This window comes from Boleophthalmus pectinirostris, unplaced genomic scaffold (assembly GCF_026225935.1).
Source record: "Boleophthalmus pectinirostris isolate CB_2022bp ecotype Guang Dong unplaced genomic scaffold, ASM2622593v1 HiC_scaffold_19, whole genome shotgun sequence".
Lineage (NCBI taxonomy): Eukaryota > Metazoa > Chordata > Actinopteri > Gobiiformes > Gobiidae > Boleophthalmus > Boleophthalmus pectinirostris.
Window position 1 is genome coordinate 39828275 of NW_026571140.1, and position 19860 is coordinate 39848134.

The 19860-nt window shown below is 39.6% G+C and overlaps 1 protein-coding gene across 1 annotated transcript in view; it reads left to right on the plus strand.

The window, feature by feature from the left end:
• herc1 (HECT and RLD domain containing E3 ubiquitin protein ligase family member 1) overlaps positions 1-19860 on the plus strand; it is a 123716-nt gene that overhangs the window by 36577 nt on the left and 67279 nt on the right. Inside the window, 13 exon segments of the mRNA XM_055154972.1 lie at positions 4117-4269; positions 5893-6025; positions 7826-8017; positions 9836-10054; positions 11048-11221; positions 11384-11498; positions 12438-12558; positions 12638-12809; positions 13591-13718; positions 13721-13759; positions 15473-15669; positions 16682-16802; positions 19271-19322. Coding sequence (XP_055010947.1) covers positions 4117-4269; positions 5893-6025; positions 7826-8017; positions 9836-10054; positions 11048-11221; positions 11384-11498; positions 12438-12558; positions 12638-12809; positions 13591-13718; positions 13721-13759; positions 15473-15669; positions 16682-16802; positions 19271-19322 — 1816 coding nt within the window.

A 19860-nucleotide genomic window follows, 5' to 3' on the forward strand; every position in this document is an offset into this window, starting at 1 on the left:
TGAAGACAACAAAAAGGTAAATTGCTAAAACTTTGGTCATACCAGTCCTTAAAACAATAAAACCAGCAAAGATCAAATCAATGTAAAACCATAAAAATCATAAAATAGCAATAAATAAGTCAAATAAATAAAATAATAAAAGACACAGAGGACCACACAAGTCACGTGATGTTAAAAGTCACAGAATAAAAGTGGGTTTTAAGACGAGTTTTAAAACTGTTCACTGTGGGGGCTGTTACTAATTATTTTACTTAGATTTTAAGTCTAGACTTAAAATCGGGGGGGGGGGAGGGCCTTCTCTGTGGCCGGCCCTAAGCTCTGGAACGCTTCTGGTTTTAAGTCTCAATTTTTAATCAAAGTAAAATAATTACCGTATTTTTCAGACTATAAGTTGCTCTGGAGTATAAGTAACACCAGCCAAAAATGAGTAATGAAGAAAAAAAACATATATAAGTCGCAGTTTTTGGGGGAAATTTATTTTATAAAATCAGAGACCAGGAACTGACATTTCCTGTGTAAAGTCAAGTTGTAGTAAAAACAATAGAAGAGAGAAGAACAGACTGTTAACGTCACATATGAACAGTTCTTCAGATAAACTATAACATAAACAACAGAACAGAACAAGTTTACCAAACTCTCCATCTCACTCCAAATCACTAAATCCATTCAATTCTTCATCCTCGGTGTCACTTCTGAGCAACTCCACGGCCTCCGGAGGTAAACAGAGCGTCGCTTCCTCTTCTGTGTCGCTGTCGTCAGACTCAGCATCAGTTCCAGTTAGAATTATTCCGGCCTTTTTGAATCCCGGCAGGATGGTTTCAGTGTCACTGAAGTCCAGGCTTTGTCCATCCATCCAGTGACTTCAGGAAAGTTTCATGGTGCATCCTCCGATTTACCGTGAAGCTGTGTTCTCCATCCCCACTTTCCACCAGTCCCTCACAAGTCTCTCTCTCACTCCAAACTTTCTTTCTGCTGCTCGGTTACCATTTTGGGCTGAAGATCAATACCTGCAGCAGGACAATGGCTCTTTCTGCAGGAGACATGCGCAGTAGGTACAGGAGTAAGTAGTAAGAGTAGTAGCAGATACTGACACACAAGCCTAGAGCGCCCCCTGTTGGCTGTCAGTGTGAAAATTTTAATATATAAGTCGCACCAGAGTGTAAATCGCGGGAAACCCCCAAACCATGAAAAAAATTCGACTTATAGTCTATAAAATACGGTAGAATAATTAGTTGACAAATACAGTTTTTAGGCGACCGAGACAATATCAACTAAACAGCTAAAGACTTACAGCCCTACAGCCCAAGACTAAAAGCTTAAATTCACTTTTATTTTTTATTTTTTCACCTTCTGCAGTTCTTAAGTTAGTCTAAATATGTTTCCATGTGCCCTGAGCAGATGTCTGTCTATTAGAGTGAAGTCCGTATTTCTTCTTCCTCTCGTGTGTCACCAATAGAAACGTTTAGTTTTATAGAGTCTAATCTTCCCAAGCAGCAGCAGCAGCGTGTCCCTGTCACTTTCTCTAAAGGTCTCACTGTTCTGAGTCAGAGGAAGGAACAACTAATGATGATAATTACACACCACTGTCCCGTCATTATATTTGAGTGTGTTGCATTTACAGCAATTAGTCAGACATTTTAGCCATTCACAGGTGAAGTGAACACAGATGGTTTTGTTTTTGTTCGTGGGGGAGTTTTTAGGCGCAAAGAACATTTTGTCAGAGTTGATGTGTTGGAGGAAAAAACGTGTGATGGTCAGAGCTCTTGTTTAATGCATTTTTAAAACTTTTGGTGTTCATGCGTTTTTATTGATTTGCAGATTTATTTTTTATGCTTTACTTTATTTAATGTGTTAATTTATTTTGTGCCCACCCTGTGCTGCACTTTGGAGACTTTGTGTTGGCAAAATGTGCTATACAAATAAACTTGGATTGGATTGGATTAATCGCAATACTAGTCCCACAAATAATTAAAATATAATTAACACAGTCATTAAAATTTAAGAAATAAACATTTGAGAGATGAATTTGTTCAAGACCAGGAGGAAAACTTTTTAAAAAAAAAGAAAAAAGTAATTTACTAAATATTCAAAAATAGGAATAAATTATAAAAACAAAAAACAGAAAAAAAACAACAACAAAAAAAAAACAACCACAATAAAATATACAGGGGAAAAAAAAGTGCCCCAACACAACAATAATATCTTTAATAATAATATAATAACATCTTAATATACTTTCTGAAATCCATCCATCCATTTTCGGCCGCTTATCCGGGGTCGGGTCGCGGGGGCAGCAGCCTAAGCAGGGACTCCCAGACTTCCTTCACCCCAGACACGTCCTCCAGCTCCTCCGGGGGGGACCCCAAGGCGTTCCCAGGCCAGCCCAGAGACATAGTCCCTCCAGCGTGTCCTGGGTCTTCCCCAGGGCCTCATTTCTGAAATGAGTGAGAAAAAATATAGAACTTTTTCTTGACATTCTAACTTTTTGTGATGGACTAATAATGTGTGTAGAATCCATGCCGAGTAGAAAATTCAGTTTGTCGACTGGACAAAAGTTAGTTTGGTTGAAGACGTTTCAACCAAAACTAACTTTTGTCCAGTCGACAAACTGAATTTTCTCCTCGCCATGGACTAATAATACATATTTTTGTTTAAATTACAACAAATTTCATATTTCAAAGAGATTTCAAAGAGCTTGATGGTCTTGTTGTTCTACAGTGGTCACTCGTTGAGGATATGAACAATAGAAACTATATCTAATTTTTTGTGTTTGTCTTGATAATAATAAATTAAACTGTCTGATAGTGTTATCTTAGAAATTCCTGTAAAGCGGTGGTTTCCTGTGTTGTTTCCAATGCCAGAGACTCGGAAGATATTTTAACATTATGACACTGTGAGAGCTGTTTGTGCCGTTCACTTTTTCAGGGCACAGTCCTGACCCGAGCTGCTGCTGTTAAATCGGAGCTGTGTCAGTGTTGGCATTTAAAACCAAGACACTGGCTATTTTTTTGGTGCCAGAACTTACCAGACCTTTTATGTCGGTTCTTACTTGGAGTGGAGAGTCCTAACTTTCACCATTCAAATAAACACAAATGAATTATTACAGAAGTTATTTTAATTTTGCAGTTGGGGTTCCGGGTCTGTTGCCTGTTTAAAAGTTTGGGGACCACCTGCTGTGAGGTTCAAACATTTGTGAAGCCATAGTTGACGCTTTGTGCACCTTGTTCCACCTTTAAAAATGCCTCAAAAGTGAAAGAAGTGCAGTTCAGAACACTTTACTGAGTATTCACATAATTCAGACACACAAAACATGCAAAAAGGGGAACTTTAACATACACAACTTCCATGGTGAACCTGCACTTGTCTTAAATAAGGAGGCACAGACCACAAAATAATACAAAAAGTAAACATTACATAGGTAAACTTATGATTAACATTATGAATAATTAACTGAAAGGGAAAAAAAAGTAAATAGTTCAAATTATTTTTAAGCAAATAATCAAAAAATAATCACGTTAATGCATTTTAAATAAATATTAAATCAAACAAAATAAGAATAATTATCTCAGTAATGGAAAAATTATGAAACTGGTTTTAGGCTCCAACACCTGCCATAAGGCTCCTTACACCATCCTGATATATATTTTTTATTTTTTTTTATTTTATTCAGTCTCTGTGACAAACTAATCTGCGGTGATACTCCACACACATCAACAAAACAAATTAAAAACCTGCAGCAAACAGGCACATTTTTGTTTTTTCTGATGTTATGACTTTTAGAATCTGCCCGTACCCGATATCTACTGATACCAGTGAAGAGACTAAAAATACACTTTATTTTCCTACAAACAAAACTAGTTGGATGACGAAATGTGTCGTGTAGCTGTTGTGTATCTCTTATGTAACCACAGAACAAATTTGCATTAAAAGCTCAAACATGATGAGACTTTCTGGACCAACTACAACCTGTAAATTGTCTTAGAACAGATATTTTGGAGCCAATACTCGATCCAGCAAATTTTCATGGATCGGCATTGATATTCGATCCGTAATAGTAACAATCACCACAGACGGCTGGTCACGTGTGTCTGATGTTTGTGTGTCTCCTCTGTGCAGGACCAGGCGTTTGGAGAACTGGAGAAGAACAGTGATAAAGTTCTCCAGGGCACGTCGTCCTCGGACAGCAGCCAGCCCGCTCACCTGCACCAGCTCCTCTGCTCGCTACAGAAACAGCTCTTAGCGTACTGCCACATCAACGCCGTCACCGAGGTATCTACGTTTATTTATTTACGTTTATTTAGATGTGTTTTTAAAGACCAGCCCATATTACGCTATTTTCTGATCTGTGTTATAATGTTGTTTCCTCATCGCAAACAAACCTGGAGTTGTTTTGTGTCAGTCACATGTTTTTACACACAAACACTGCGTATTTAGACTGAGTTTCCTGAGTTCTCAAACGGAAAACACCTTGTGATGTCATGCGGTAATACACAAAGTGCTCCACTGTGTTTTTAAACTCCACACACCTTCACAAGAATCATTTTGGATGATTTCAGCCCAGGAATTGTCAATCTATAGGTGAGTTTCAGCTGATATCATTGTTATTAAAAGCCCGCGTTGCATGCTGGGAAATATTTTGGTCGGAGGCAAGAAACAGGATAGCGTCAAACACAGTGCGTAACCTCGCGTATTTATCCCCGATAATGGTAAATTCCTGCTGCATTATCAGATGCACAAATAGAAGCACGAAAGAAGGAAAATGTCTTTTTCGTATTCTGAGTGAAAAGAACCGCTAACGGTGAATTAAACGGCTTTCAAACATTCGCAGAGCAAACGTAGAAGATCCTAACAAACCGTGGTCTCCAACAAGTTCAACAACACATCGAGACTCTTGGAGGTTTTCATCTTTTCTGCTGTGAATGGCCCAGGAGTTTCCACCAAGTCATTGTGGATATCGCCCAAGTGAATATTTGTCCAGGTAGTTGGAGATTCAGACCAGAAATTTGGTTTGGTCCACCTTTTGTCGGGGTTGAAAAGGGTGATTTGGCTCCATCGATGCTTATGACCAATTTCTGGTCAAATGGTCTGGGGTCCTCTGCCGTTAGAGTGGATAAATAACCGGGATCAATACCCTTTACGTGCTTTCTCGCTCCGTCCGTCATGTTGAATTAGTGTTTCTTGCCGCCGACCAAAATAATTCCCAGCATGCAACGCGTGCTTTTGTCAACAATGAAACTCGCCTATACTGAGCAAAAAAGTAAAAATCTGTCACTGTTCTGTTTCTATCTACATCTCCCACACTCAAAATGCCCTGTTCCACCTTGTGATGTCATGGACCAGTAGTTTTGTAGTACAGACTAATAATAAAGTGTTACTCAAACATGTGTGAATGAAACAAAACACAACTCCGGGTTTATTTTTGATGAGGTAACAACATTCTAACACGACCTGAAGCTCACAAGTGTCAGTTTTGCGTAATTTAGGACCTTTAATGTGTCTCTTCAGAAGATTTTACAAGTTTTAAGAGTTTACCAGCACTTCCCTGCATAGTACATAATTATATTTACTTTTTTTTTGTTTTTTTGTTTTTAATGAGACAGGGACAGTGCACAATATACATCAGCTTTAACACGAGAGATTCTTTGTACCAAGTTGTATCACCAGTGCTAATTTCCACCTGTCGTCCCTGGGCCGGTTCATTGATTGATTGTATTTTAATTGACCTTATCGATCAACTGTTCTTCCTGGAGACCTGTAGTGTGTTTTGGGTGATCCTAATAATTTCTAGAACTACATCTTGTCTCCTTTTAGTCAGTGAATCTATGCACAGAGCATGTCTTTAGTCGACTACAGCAGCACTAGTCTTTATACATTTTGTTCCTGTGGTTCCAGACGTCCAGCAGTGTGGCTCTTCTCCACAAACACCTCCAGCTGCTGTTGCCTCACGCCACCGATATCTTCTCTCGCTCGGCCACTCTGATCAAAGAGAGCTCCTGGAACGGCAGCATACGGGAAAAACTGCAAGGTGAATATAACAACATATCAAATCAACCGTTGTAATTCTCCCAGTATGAACGAATTTCGGTTTCCTGTAAATTCAATTTGTATTTGGACATTGGACCAATATTGTGAAGAAAATACATCACATTAGGTATAGAAGTTTCTGGTTTGGTTAAGAATAATAGAAGATCATCTGCATAGGAGGCAATTTTATGTTTCGTCCCATCAGTTGTTTTTGGTTTCTAATATCTTTGGCCGATGGTTCTAAGTACAAAGCAAAGGGGAGACCAGGCACAACCCTGTCTGACTCCTCTTTTCAGGGCGAGTGGGTCTGTCATGTGACCATCGTAGAGAGCCTCAACATTAGGGATGGGCATTCGATAAAATTTTCTTAATCGATCGTCGGGAGAATTAACGATCGATTATCAATTAGTCATTAACGTTTTTATATTAAATTTGTCATCATTATTATTACTATCTGCACTACTAATCTGCATAAATAAATTCAACTTTACGACATATAAACCGTAACGACTCTAGAGCCACATCAGCCCGTTTGACATTATAATGTGTTTAATGCAGATTTGTTCAACTCTCACAGAAACGAAACTTAAAACCTCACGGCTAATTTGCATAAACTAAGAAAAAAAAAAACGCTCTTGTGCTGATGTGGTACGACTCAGTGGAATACAGGTTAGTGTGACCATATTTGCGTTTGTCAAAACCAGGACACCGTACGGGGGTGGGAGGTGGGGCCTCGTCATCGACATTGAGCGACTCTCATCTGGCAAAACTTTTTCATGTTTTCTGTGTCCTGGTGAACTTTTTCCCACTGGACACTGAAACATATGTGCTGCTTTGTACACTGTGCACATGGACTCACACTTGTCCCGACCAGAACGGAAAGCGTGGAATTTCTTGTATAAGTCATCGTTAAATACGCATTTACGCTTCGGCACGTTGCAGACTGACTCCTGCTCCTTCTGAGTGCAGAGAGACACATGTACAGACCTGTTTGGTCACACTACGCTACGCACAACAACCTACATTCGGTTTGTCGATTAAAATGAATGTAAGGAAATTCTTAATGATCAATTATCGATTAATCGACTAATCGTGCCCATCCCTACTCAACATTTTTTATTATTAGGTCATCAGTTTGAAATGTATTCAGCGCTTGAATTAAATATGGCCAGCGAACAGAGTTAAACGCTTTGTCTGCGTCCAAAATAATTATTACAGCTTTGTGAACTGTTGTAATTCTCATAAACTATGAACAGTGTCATGTGCGATTGGAAAGAGATGGGTGGTGTGACGATATGGAATTAAACTGTAAAATCTACATAAGTTTTAATGAATAAATAATAAATCATAATGAAACTACTCTAATTTCAAGAGAGTCAACCAGTGCGTGCCTGAGTACTGTGGGCATGGTTCCGGGCTGAGGGTTATTGCGTGAAACCTTGTGAACCTGCGCTCATTTCATGTATGTATATATAAATAAACAGCTAAACTGCTAGCAGAAGCGTTACAAATAGGAAGTGTGCATAGGGGTGTTTCTGGCTCCATCAACTCTGGTTTCAATTCACTTTCTGTTGAAAAACCGTTGCCCCTCTCTCTGTAACTGCTGCTGTCAGGCCTGTCAATTTGGTCTTAAAATTTTTCTATTAACCCACTCTACATGATCCTGGTGTTTTTATTTTTCTATTTCGTCCATAAATCAAGATATGTGCGACGTCACACCCCCTCGACTGCTTTGTTCCAGGCTTAAATTGTCCGTTTGATCCCAGTGTGATGTTGTTCTTCATGTGTTTCTCCTGTGCAGACGTGATCTTCGTGTCGGCCGCCGGGAGCATGCTGTGCCAAATCATAAACTCTCTTCTTCTGCTGCCGGTGTCCGTGGCCAAACCTCTGCTGTCCCACCTGCTCGATCTGCTGCCCCCTCTGGACAAACTGAACAGGCTCCTCCCGGCCGCGGCTCCACTCGAGGATCAGGAGCTACAGTGGCCTCTGCACGGTACTGCAACATCCGTGTATTTCAAACATCTTAACACGAAATTTCACATCATTATTGTTGGTTTATTTATTTAGTTGGTTTATTTATGGTTGATTTGGTCAGTGTACTTTAACGTGAAAGACAAGGTGGGTGAATCTATCCCCCTATCCTATTCTTAATTCAGCAGTATATAATTATGTACTTTTTCTTATACTGGTGGGTGAAGTGTCTTGCCCAGAAACACAACAACCATCTTATCAACCTGTCCTATTCTTAATTTGTCAGTATACATCTTAATTATGTACTTTTTCTTATATTAGTAGCTATTTTGAACAACCATTTCCATTTTCCGTCCTGTCTAATGTATTTATTGTGGTCTTTAGATAGGAATTGCATTTAAGAAATACATTTGTCCAGCCAACTGATTGTCACTGTTTTAGTTTGCCACGTTTACATGAGCGCTTTAATTCCAAATAAAAATAATTTAATTCTAGATAAAAATGTATTCTGCTTTAGAAAGACCTAATGAAAAGTATTATTCGGAATTAAACTTGATCCCGAAGTAAGTGGGTGGTTTATTCCCATTTTAAAGTGAAATTCATTTATTCTTCGGTCATGTAAATGTTTATTCTTCTTAAAAATAATTCCGGTCGTTCAGTGCATGTTCGTTGTGTCGCCCTTCTGACACGATCCAGACGATCCAGCTCCACCAGTCCTCTCTTCGGACTTTCAAACACGTCTCTTTGGATTTGTGAGCGGGATGCGGGAGTGGGCTGAGGTAGAGCAGCCGCTGACTCAGTTTGTCTTCTTCCTCTCTTCTCCGACACTCTTCCCTTCTCCTCCTCAGCCGACAGACGTAAAGCGTGAATTCTCCAGCTGCTGCGCAATTATCATCGGAAAGACTGCAAAAAAAAAAAAAAAGTTTGGATCATGTTTGTTTCTGTGGCGTAACGAAAAACCGAGATGACAGAAAAGCCGGTAGCAGCTGAAGTGTGTGTTTTCTTCAGGTCGATGTAAATAAGTTTGTGCGCTCCTGCTCTATCAAAACCCTTCCCGACCCCCAGACCTTGAGCGGAATTAAATAAAGGAGATTTTACGTGTTTTCCATGTAAACCTTAAACTTTAATCTCGAACAAGAATATTTGAATTCCCAACTATTTAATTCAGAATTAAAAAACATCATGTAAACTGTTACGACCCAAACGATTTGAGTCCCAACATATTTAGGAAAGGACACGGAAATCAAAATAGAATTTTAGAGTTTTTATTTTTGTTTGTGCAGAGATGTTTAAACCCAAAAAAAGAAACCCTACCCGTGCCCAAACCAAAAGTAGCAACGGAAAGGTGGACCTGGTGAGCTGGCCAAAAAGAACAAAAGGGTGCGACACCGGGCCAACAAAAAAACCCAACAACCTAAACCCAACAGAAAAGGGAAAACAGGACAGTCGGTCCCACCAGGTCAAACAAAAGGCTAACGGCTAACACAAGCTACCAAAACGATGGAGCAGGAGAGCCAGCAGGGCGTCTCCCAGCGCGAGGCGTGTGCGCTCCGGTACCTGCGGCGGCGGCGGACGAGGAAGAGGAGAGAGCGGGAGAGCGAGCGAGGCGGCGCTGGGCTCGCGCATTTAAGGCCTCCTGCCGGAAATGAGCACAAAAAACTACAAAAACATAATTAACCTACAAAAACAAAACTACGCAGAAATGCTACAAAAAATATAAACAATAAAAAGAAAGCAGGGAAAAAAACCAAAAGTGCCCAAACGTAACATAAACGTGGCCAGTGTATTTCTTTTTTTTTTTTAACAATGGAACTAAATAGAGCTTTTCTTCTTCCTCCAGGCACATCGGACTTTGCAGAGCCTTCTTCTGGCATGTCTCAGACGACGTTGTCCTGGGTGTGGTTGGTGGACCTGGAGCGGACCGTGGCCTTGCTCGTGGGTCGGTGTCTGGGGGGGATGCTCCAGGGCGCCCCCACGTCTCTGGAGGAGCAGGACACGGCGTACTGGCTCAAAACGCCCATCTTCAGCAACGGGCTCGAGATGGACATACCACAGCTAGGTGTGTTTCAAATACGCCCGAGTTATTGTGTCACGGGTAGAAATCCAGAACAGTTTTTAAGTCCATAAATCACTGCCAGACTTATTGAGTGTTTCTGCTGTCAAATTATGTTAATTTCAACCATTGGCATGCCGACCATAATGCTTAAATGACTGTAATACATAATGCATAATATGTCTTCTAATGTTTATTTGCCCTTAACTTTTTAAATTTCTTGCAGCACAATAATTTAATTTAGTTTTTGTAGGGCTGCTTGATTATGGAAAAAATTATTATCACGATTATTTTGGTCAATATTGAATCAAATTATTCAGACGATTAATTTTTAGTTTCACGATGCATTAATTCAGCATTTTTCTCTCTCAAAAAAGAAAAAGAAACACTTTTTTATTGATAATTTACGCAAAACTTTCAAATTTAAAATAAATTCAGGCTCCAAATATGAACCTTAGAGCAGTTTTACAATGTATAAAACATAAAATGAATAAAATGTACTTTGAACATGAAATAAGGTATAAAAAACCATAAATGTATCCAAAATAAACTATATATCCAGCTGTTCTACAATCTCTGTATTTAAAAATGAAATAAATATACTTATTTATATAAAAAATAAAATAAACTTTGTTAAGCTTTATTGTTTCAACTCAATTATAAGAGTTTGGAGATCGTTTGACACACAAATTGAAATCCCGATCAAAATTCAATTAATTGCGCAGCCTTAGTTTTACTAGAGCTGGGCAAATTAGTCTGTTAACACATCTATTTATTTAACCCTCGCTCCTGTTTGTGTGTGTTTTGTGTCTGTATCTGCCTCCTCACGATTAAAAAATCACATAAAAAAAATTGTATTAATCACAATTTTAAAAAATCTGATTTGCAGTTCAGTTGTTGTTGTTTTTTGCATCCTTTATTTCAACTTATTTAGGCATTTATAGCAATTAATTTATATTCTGATCACAAACACCGCTGATTATTCTCGTGTCTCCTCAGACTCGTGTATCAGCTCCCTGTTGGAGGTGGCTCTCTCCGGGAACGAGGAGCAGAAGCCGTTTGAGTTCACTTTGGCCCCGGACCTCAGTGTCCTGGTGGAACTGGCCCTGGGCTCCTCCAAAGAACCAGCCAACGCCCTCTGGATCAACATGCAGGACTACGCCATCAGCAAAGGTCCCTCACACACGCACAGATTACATATGAAGTGATTTTAAAATACCATCCATCAATCAGATTTCTTCCGCTTATCTGGGGCTGGGTCGTGGGCTTTGGATTTTAAAATACCAGTGGCTGTAAAGACTTGTGTTGTGCTGATTTCCCCGTGTTTTGTTTCAGACTGGGACAACGCGTCTCTGAGTAATGAGTCTCTCCTGGACACCGTCTCCAGATTTGTATTGGCGGCTTTACTGAAACACACTGGACTCTTGGCACAAGCCCGAGGAGAGGGGAGGTACTACACAACTTGCTGACTTTGATTAGATGTACACAATCTCATATAATGTTCAAAATCCCCCCTAAAATGTTAAGAACGTAAATACTTGTACTTGGAATTATTTCAGATTTAAAAGAAAAGGGGGGAAAAAAGTGAATTGAATAGTGTTTGAATAAATTGCTCTTTGTTGTACAGTTTTGCATTAATTCTTTCCCCCACAAAGACTATTTAATTGTCTTTCTGAATTAAGATTTTCATTATCTGTGTCTTTTAGAGATGTAACAATAACAGAAATATCGTGATATTTAATTGTGATAAGTTCTCACAATAATATTGTGGACCATCACAGTATATCGAATTACAACTCTTTTTGTTTAAATTAAGAGTTATGGTGCAGCAATAGGTACAAAAAAGACAGAGGGAACTACATAGACCATGATCCTTTGCGCCATTTCAGTGCAGACTACATGAAGAAATAACAGTTCTAACACTTTTAAATCTTAGTTCTTTGGATTAAGTCTTGTTGAGGCATTTTAAGAGAAAATAGTCGCATATTAACAGTTTTGTCCACAAATTATCTCATTAATTATTGTACGGTGAGATGTATATCATGAAAATATCGTACTGAGAGATTTGGATATTGTTACATCTGTAATCATGAGCCTCCCCATCATATCGTGAGCTTTCCCACGATATCGCAACAAATATCGTACCGTGGGGTTCATACTGTGACGATATCGTATCGCGAGACTTGGATATCGATACACCCCTAGTATCTATAAAATAAGAAATATTATAATTATGATTGATGATATACTTGTTATCAGATGTATGTGATATAGTGGGATTATTTAAAACCCTGTATAGCTATGTATCTGTAAATATGTTTATAGAATGATTGTTTCTCCATACCGAATCTTGACTGAAATGCTGACGTTTGCTTTTTAAATTGTGCAGATACCAGCCGTCTAAACTGTTGGCCGAGGTGTACCGTAGTGTTTACAAAGTCCGAAACCGCCTGTTGGCCTGTAAGAACATGGACTTCATCCAGACAAGGTCTTCATCACGAGAGAGAAGGGTCAGTTAAGTCTGTCTGTACCAAATGAAAAGCGCTGAAAGATGAAATGGATAGTAATTGTGTTTTTGTGGTTCCACAGATCTCAGAGAACCAGGACTCGCTGGACATGGACCCTCAGGAGCACTCGTTCACTCGGACGATCGACGAGGAGGCGGAGCTTGAGGAGCGAGCGGACAGAGAGAGAGAGGAAGGGCATCAGGAGCAGGAGGAAGAGGAGGAGGACCGAGAGCACGAGGTCATGACGGCTGGAAGTGAGTTCAGATACTGTGTGGATACCAATTTAAATGCTCCAGGTATTGTGGCAGCCCATTTGTGATTCAGAACAGAAAAAAATCATAATATGTTATAATAGGGGTGTAAGAACAAAACGATTCAGTGATATATCGTGATACTTCATTGCACAATTCTCAAATAGATTCAAAATGCATCCGAATCTTTTTTTTAAATAATATTTTTTACAAAAATCATTAGTTGCATTCACTGTTCTGATGATTTAAACAGTTTTATAAATTATATTTCATACAATTGTGTTCTCGTGAAGGTGTAATTGACTGTATTAATAGAAATAATTATTGATAAATCGCAATTTAATGTCCAATGTTTTAGTATCGGGATATATCGGGATATATTGAATCGTGACATGCATCATGATAGGTATTTTATCATCAGACTCATGGCAATGCACACCCCATGTTATAATAAAAGTCATAATATCTTTTTATTGAAGTCAGTATTATGAGAGTTTTCTTTCTGAAAAGCGTTGCATTTATTTGATACAAACACATAGATTTGTATCATGTTTGTTCATCTTAACAAAGCCATAGCATTTTTGCCTCATCTAAATCGCACAGCCAAGCTCACTCCTAGACAAGCTGCGCAGTGCACCTTTTAATAATTAAAATCCTGCAGATGTTTATAGAAAACTATTTCGCTTGACCGTTTTGTTTGTGTTTCATTGACTTGCTTGAACAGTGTGCTCATATCTTGGACTAACCCTGGTTTGGTGTGCGCCTGTGCGTCTGACCCACACAGAGATCTTCCAATGTTTCCTCTCAGCTCGAGAAGTGGCCCGGAGCCGAGGGAGAGAGAGGGCGTCCAGCAGCACCGGGCTCGGCTCCACCACAGTGTCCCGGTCTGGAACAGGAGGAGGAGGAGGAGGAGGAGGAGGGGGAGGAGGGAGGAGGAGGCCTGTGTCAACCAGGTATGAAGCTCTGGAAGAAAGGATCATTTGTTTGGTTTAAATTTGATCCTTGGATGTGGATTTTATAATCTTTATTACCTCCACCAAGGAGGTTATGTTTTTGCCGGCGTTTGTCTGTTTGTTTGTTTGTCTGTTAGCAACATAACTCAAAAAGTTATGGACCGATTTTTATGAAATTTTCAGGATTTGTTGGAAATGTGAAAAGGAAGAACTGATTTCATTTTGGGGGTGATCCGGAAGAAATCCTGGATTCTGGATCACTTTGAAATTTTAGTTAACATTGTGGTAAATGGGGCCAAAAATTTTGTTTCTCAATATCTCGGTTAATTATTGACCAAACCCCATGAAATTTGACTCAGGGATGGACAATGGGATCCTCTTTCATATTCCAAAGGCTGATCCGGATCTGATCCAGAAGACTGATTTTATCGCAATTTATATAAAAAATGGGGGTAGTCCTTGGCGGAGGTCTGCGCTCTCTGAGTGCTTTTCTAGTATATTTATGTATTAACAAAAATCAGTTTTGGCCACAACAGTAAGAGAAATTAAAAAATCCATATCAGACCATACTTAAAACTAACCATAAACCAGGTCAAATCAGCTTTGGCACGTTGTCAATCTTAATTAGCAAATGATTCCTTGTAATTATTACCAGTATTACCTTGTTCTCAAACTCTGTTTTAACCTATTTGCTTACAATATTTTTTTATTGTATAATGTACCGTATTTTTCAGGCTATTAGGCGCTCTGGATTATAAGACGCACTGTCAGTAAATGGTCTATTTTCAAACTTTTTTCACAAATAAACCGCACTGGACTTTAAATGAAACACAACAGTGTGATGGTGAGTGGTTTTGTTTGTTTGTTCGTTCACGGTGACTCTGGGCTTTGTTCAGTTGTGGCGTGTAGGGAGGGTGCTGTCTGGGACCAACGGATTGTCGGCGTGTTTGCAGTGACTCAGTTGTTCAGTTGTGTCTAGAAGTGGCACATTGCGCTCGCTTTTTCGGTTCGTTCCTCCGTTCCGTTCCTCGTCGGCGTGGAGTGATGAGTGTGTCTGTGGGTGTGTTTCGCTGTGCGGTCGCTGTCTGCTCCGTGTGTGTTTGTGTGTTCTGCGGGTGGTGCGGCTTTGTAGTTTACTGAAGTCGTGCTGGGACACCCGAGTGGATTCGTGTATAGGGTGCTTTGGATTATGGGGCGCGCAGCTGTTTTTTGATGGGGTTGGAGGCTTAAGAGCACGTCTAATAGCCCGGAAAATACGGTATGTAAAATCCCTCAATCGTCCAGATAGAATCCATAGCAAAAGGAGAAATTCAATTTGTCAACTGGGCAAAAGTTTATAAAAAAAAACCCAAAAAACTCTTGTCCAGTTGACATATTGAATTTCTTCTTTTGCCTTTGTATAGTGAAATCTATAGAAGCCCGTTTCCACCAGTAAATAAAAAATAAAATCCTCACCGAAATTCATAATTATGAATTACTTTTAAACTTACAATTCTGACTTTAAAATTCATAATTCTGACTTTCTGTGAGGCTTTTATGTTTTATTTACTGGCGGAAATGGGCTTCTGTAGTAATCGCTGTAAATTTTGATAAACAGTTCAACAAAAAAATCTTGTACCTAACTTCTTCATGGTTAATTTATTATGACCTGAAATGAAAATATTCCTTCTTGTAGTAATCACATGTTAAACATCGTGACGTCTCTTTCCTCAGGAGGGCAGACGGGGCAGTGGGTCTCTGGTGGAGGGGCAGGACTTGTACACGGCGGCCTGTAACTCTGTGGTCCACCGCTGTGCTCTGCTCATCCTCGGCGTCAGTCCAGTCCTGGGCGAACTCACCAAACAGAACCAGGAGGAGAACCAGAACCAGACTGCCCCAGGGACCCAGGACTGCCTCAGCTACATGACACGGTGAGGACACGAGCTAATACACTCATTTATAACACTGATCATTATTACATTCGATCACTGAAGAGAAAAGTGCTATGAAAAATGAATAGGAAGCACTACTCTTGACCCATACTAAATATTTGTCATGTGCTGTTAAATTTAAAAACATAAAAAACAAAACTAAACTCATTTTAAATGGTTCGCAGTGGCCCAAATTTATTCCTCACATCCTAATTTTTCACTATGAAGAGTTTATACCTGCTTTTACATAAATTTCAGAGACCAGAGCAGAGTTTTGCCATCACAGTAATAACAAAAACTAGTATGAGTATAACCACACACTTCCTGATTCTAAAACAATAAAAACGCCTTATAATTACATTTATTTTGACCTCAAAAGCTGCTTATATAATATATCTGTACCGAGTAAAGATAAATTTTGCTCAGATACGTGGGAAAAAGCTTGAGTCACTATTTTTAGGACTTGAGACTTGACTTGATAAAATGGACTAAGACTTGGGACTTGACTTGGACTTGAGGCCTGTGACGTGAGAACTTTAGAAGCACTTTTATATCTGAATTCTTTCTATTCTGACCGTAATGATTCACACTAAGATCTTGTCAAGACATTAAAAAAAAAAAAAAAAAGTATTTCTACAACTCTTACATACTCTATAAATACTCATATATAAATATACTATTATTTTATGAGTACAGTTTATCTTAAAATTCATATAAATTGCAAAAATCTAAGCTATATTTGGTACTTTGTTTTAAAGACTTGAAATGACTTGAAGCTCAAAGCAGATGACTTGGACTTGGACTTGACTTGGACTTATAAGCCATTGACTCAAGACTTGACTTGGACTTGTCTGTATTTGACTTGGCACTTGACTCAGACTTGAGGTCAGAGACTTGAGATGTACCTGAGACTTGCAAAATGTTGACTTGCTCCCACCTCTGTTCTCTGGCCATATTTTCTATTAGTAAAGTACATTCATACAGTATATTTCCCCTCATATGTTCCCCGCAGGAGTGAGAGCATGAGCGCAGAGAGCCGCTCGGTCCAGAGCAGCCCCAGTTACAGACTCATGAAGTCCAGGAGCGAGTCTGACCTGTCCCAGCCTGAGTCTGACGAGGAAGGGTACAGCCTGGTGAGACGTGGACCCTTTTCATACACTTACACTGTTTATATTTAATACTGCTAGTCTGGCACAGCAAGATTATTTTATGTATTAGTTATATTGAGGAAAATAACCCTTTTCTTCACGTGTTCGTTAGTTTCTGCTTAGACAAAAAAAATTACACTTGAAACAGAAATAAAGTCCAGATAATTTACTTATTCCAATATTAGAAAAGTCTGTCTGCGCTGACATTCCCACGCAGAGACTGAATATTTCGCCTATACAATGATTGTTACAACCCAGTGCTAGGGACAAAGGAAAGTAACACAAACCAGATATGATGTAAAGTAAATGGGTTTTATAAAGTGGTGTAGGTAAGTACAATAACAAAAAAAAATAAACGTTCACGTTTGATATTTCAGAATTCCACAAATTTACTAAACCACTCATAAACTAAGGTATTTAACAGCAACAAAAAACACTGCCCAAGGGCCGAGCCAAAATGGCAAAACTAAAAATTATAGTACCAAACACACTTTACAATAACAAAGAGCGAAAGGCTAAAGATGTGAGGGGCGAACTGAAACTGCCATCCAGCCGCCAGGAGGGACAGGCGCACAGCACTTTTATTGGTCGAGGTGATTGATGTGGAAGGATGTGGAAGGAAGGGATTGGAGGAACGGGACGTCAATCCTCCAACCACAGCACAAGGGGTGTCGGAGCCAGCCCACAGCATCGGAACCACGGCCCACCAGTCAGACATCAGGCACCACACAGGACATGCAAACACGGAAGACACAAGCGGTAATACAAACGGGGAGCGCCAGGCGATGCGGAGCCGGAGACAGGCCGCGAGCCGTAACAATGATTTTTATACGCAAACTATAGTGGGAGGCGACCTTGGTTTAGACTTGGTGCCTCTTTGTTGTTGCACGGTCCAGCCAGGCCTCTTGGCACGTTGCACAATCTTATCCGATAGACACGTCAAGAATCTCGGACTTCCGGCAGTGTATATACTGGGAAGGATTTTCCGAAAAAGTGAACATCAAACCGCCATGTTTGTTTTCCCAGTGGGATGTGTCTATTGACAAAGTTGATCTTTTCAAGTCTTTTGAACCATATCACTTTTGTTTCTGGTTCTGGTATTGTCATATTTTAGTTTTGGGATTCGGACATCGTTAATTGTGTGGTTGTTGGATCCAAACAGCGGAAAACGGCTCGAGAAATTTGTTTGCAAACTCCATAGATGCAAAAGTGAATCAGATGTGTGTGACTGTAAACCTCTGTTCAAACTGTTTCTCTTCCCAACGGAATTGAAAAATAGTGAAAGGTGAAGGTGATGGGCAGGATTGATCCACAGGAAGAACCAAAAAGTAAACCTCTGACTGCCTAAATCATCCCGAGTTTGCAGCGAACATTTTGTATGTGGAGCGACAACAAAGCAGGATCCCGTTTGTTAATGTAGAGGTGCAGAAGACAAACAGACTGAGCTGCACTTTCTTGTTCTTGTGGTTTTACAGCAACATCACGTCTTGGTCTCTTTGCAGTGGAAGGTGTTTCTTGGTGAACAGCTGGTTCCTTTCGCTTTGGTGTTGACTTTTTAAATCCGTAACTGAGGTTGAGCGAGGGATCAGGATTTTACTTTGATGTCGCTCCACATACAAAATGTTCACTGCAAACTTGGGATGATTTAGTCAGACAAATGTTTCCTTTTTCGTCCTTCCCGTGGATCAATCCTGCCCATCGCCTTCACCTTTCACTATTTTTCAATTCCGTTGGGAAGAGGTTAACAGTTTGAACAGAGGTTTACAGTCACACACATCTGATGCACCTTTGCATTTATGGAGTTTGCAAACAAATTTCTCAAGCTGTTTTCCGCTGTTAGGATCCAACAACCACATAATTACGATGTCCGAATCCCAAAACTAAAATATGATAATATCAGAGCCAGAAACAAAAGTGATATGGTTCAAAAGACTTGAAAAGATCGACTTTGACAATAGACACATCCCACTGGGAAAACAAACATGGAGGTTTGATGCTCACTTTTTCGGAAAATCCTTCCCAGTCTGAATTGCGCAATGACCGGAAGTCTGAGATTCTTGATGTGTCTATTGTGACAAGTATTCCCACGGATTCATCTCCCTCCTCTTACGGGAGCGTCTTGCTGGTCTGATCAAGGTGATGAGTTGTGAAGTCAGCATATCCCTATCAATAAATCCTTGCCCTATTTAGTTAATTGATTAGACATATAGATAAAAATAGGTTTAGTTCATGTACAAGATATTCTATCTCTGCATCCCTCATCTGTAATCTGGTCCCTGTTTCTGGGTCATTGTATAGTGAATTCTAATAATACAAAAATAAAGTATAGCAGCACATCAGTTACATCACAGCAGTAGTTATACACCACCTAAGCCTAGTTATTTATCCTAACAGTTATAAGTCTGGACTCACTGAAATTAATATTATTCTACTCACGAATAATTTCCTTTTAGAGCGGCCGCAGAAACGTTGACCTGGATTTAACGTTCTCGCACAAGAAAAGAGGTAAGAGACTTTCAGTGCTTATTAAATGTCTGAACAGTGCAGTTTTGTTTGTCATTTATCTCAGCTCAACTCCTGTGTGTCTGTTTTCCTCTGTTTTTGCACTTTTACACTGTGGTAGTTTATTTGCTTCTTTTGGGGCAGTTGAGCCCAAGACACAAGAGGAGCTTCAAGCACGTAAACGATGGCACGTTTTCTCCCGTTTCAGCCCATAGCTCCATTCATCTTTCATGAGGCTGGCTTTGTTAAGCTTAAACTCATCTATAGTTTGGATTTATAAACATGAACGTAATGTAATAATTGTAAGATCAGAAAATAAAACGTCTGTGTTAGTCTGACAGGACCACAAATGTGCAGGTGTTTTAAATATGTTTGGCTAAAAGTACCTTAATGTCTTAAAGCAGGGGTGTCAAACTCATTTTGGTCCGGGGGCCGTATCCAACCTACTTTGATCCCAAAGTGTCTGGATCAGAAAACTCATGTCATATAAACCCCAAAAATAACAATAAGTTCAAATATTTGTGCAGAGAAACACAAATCT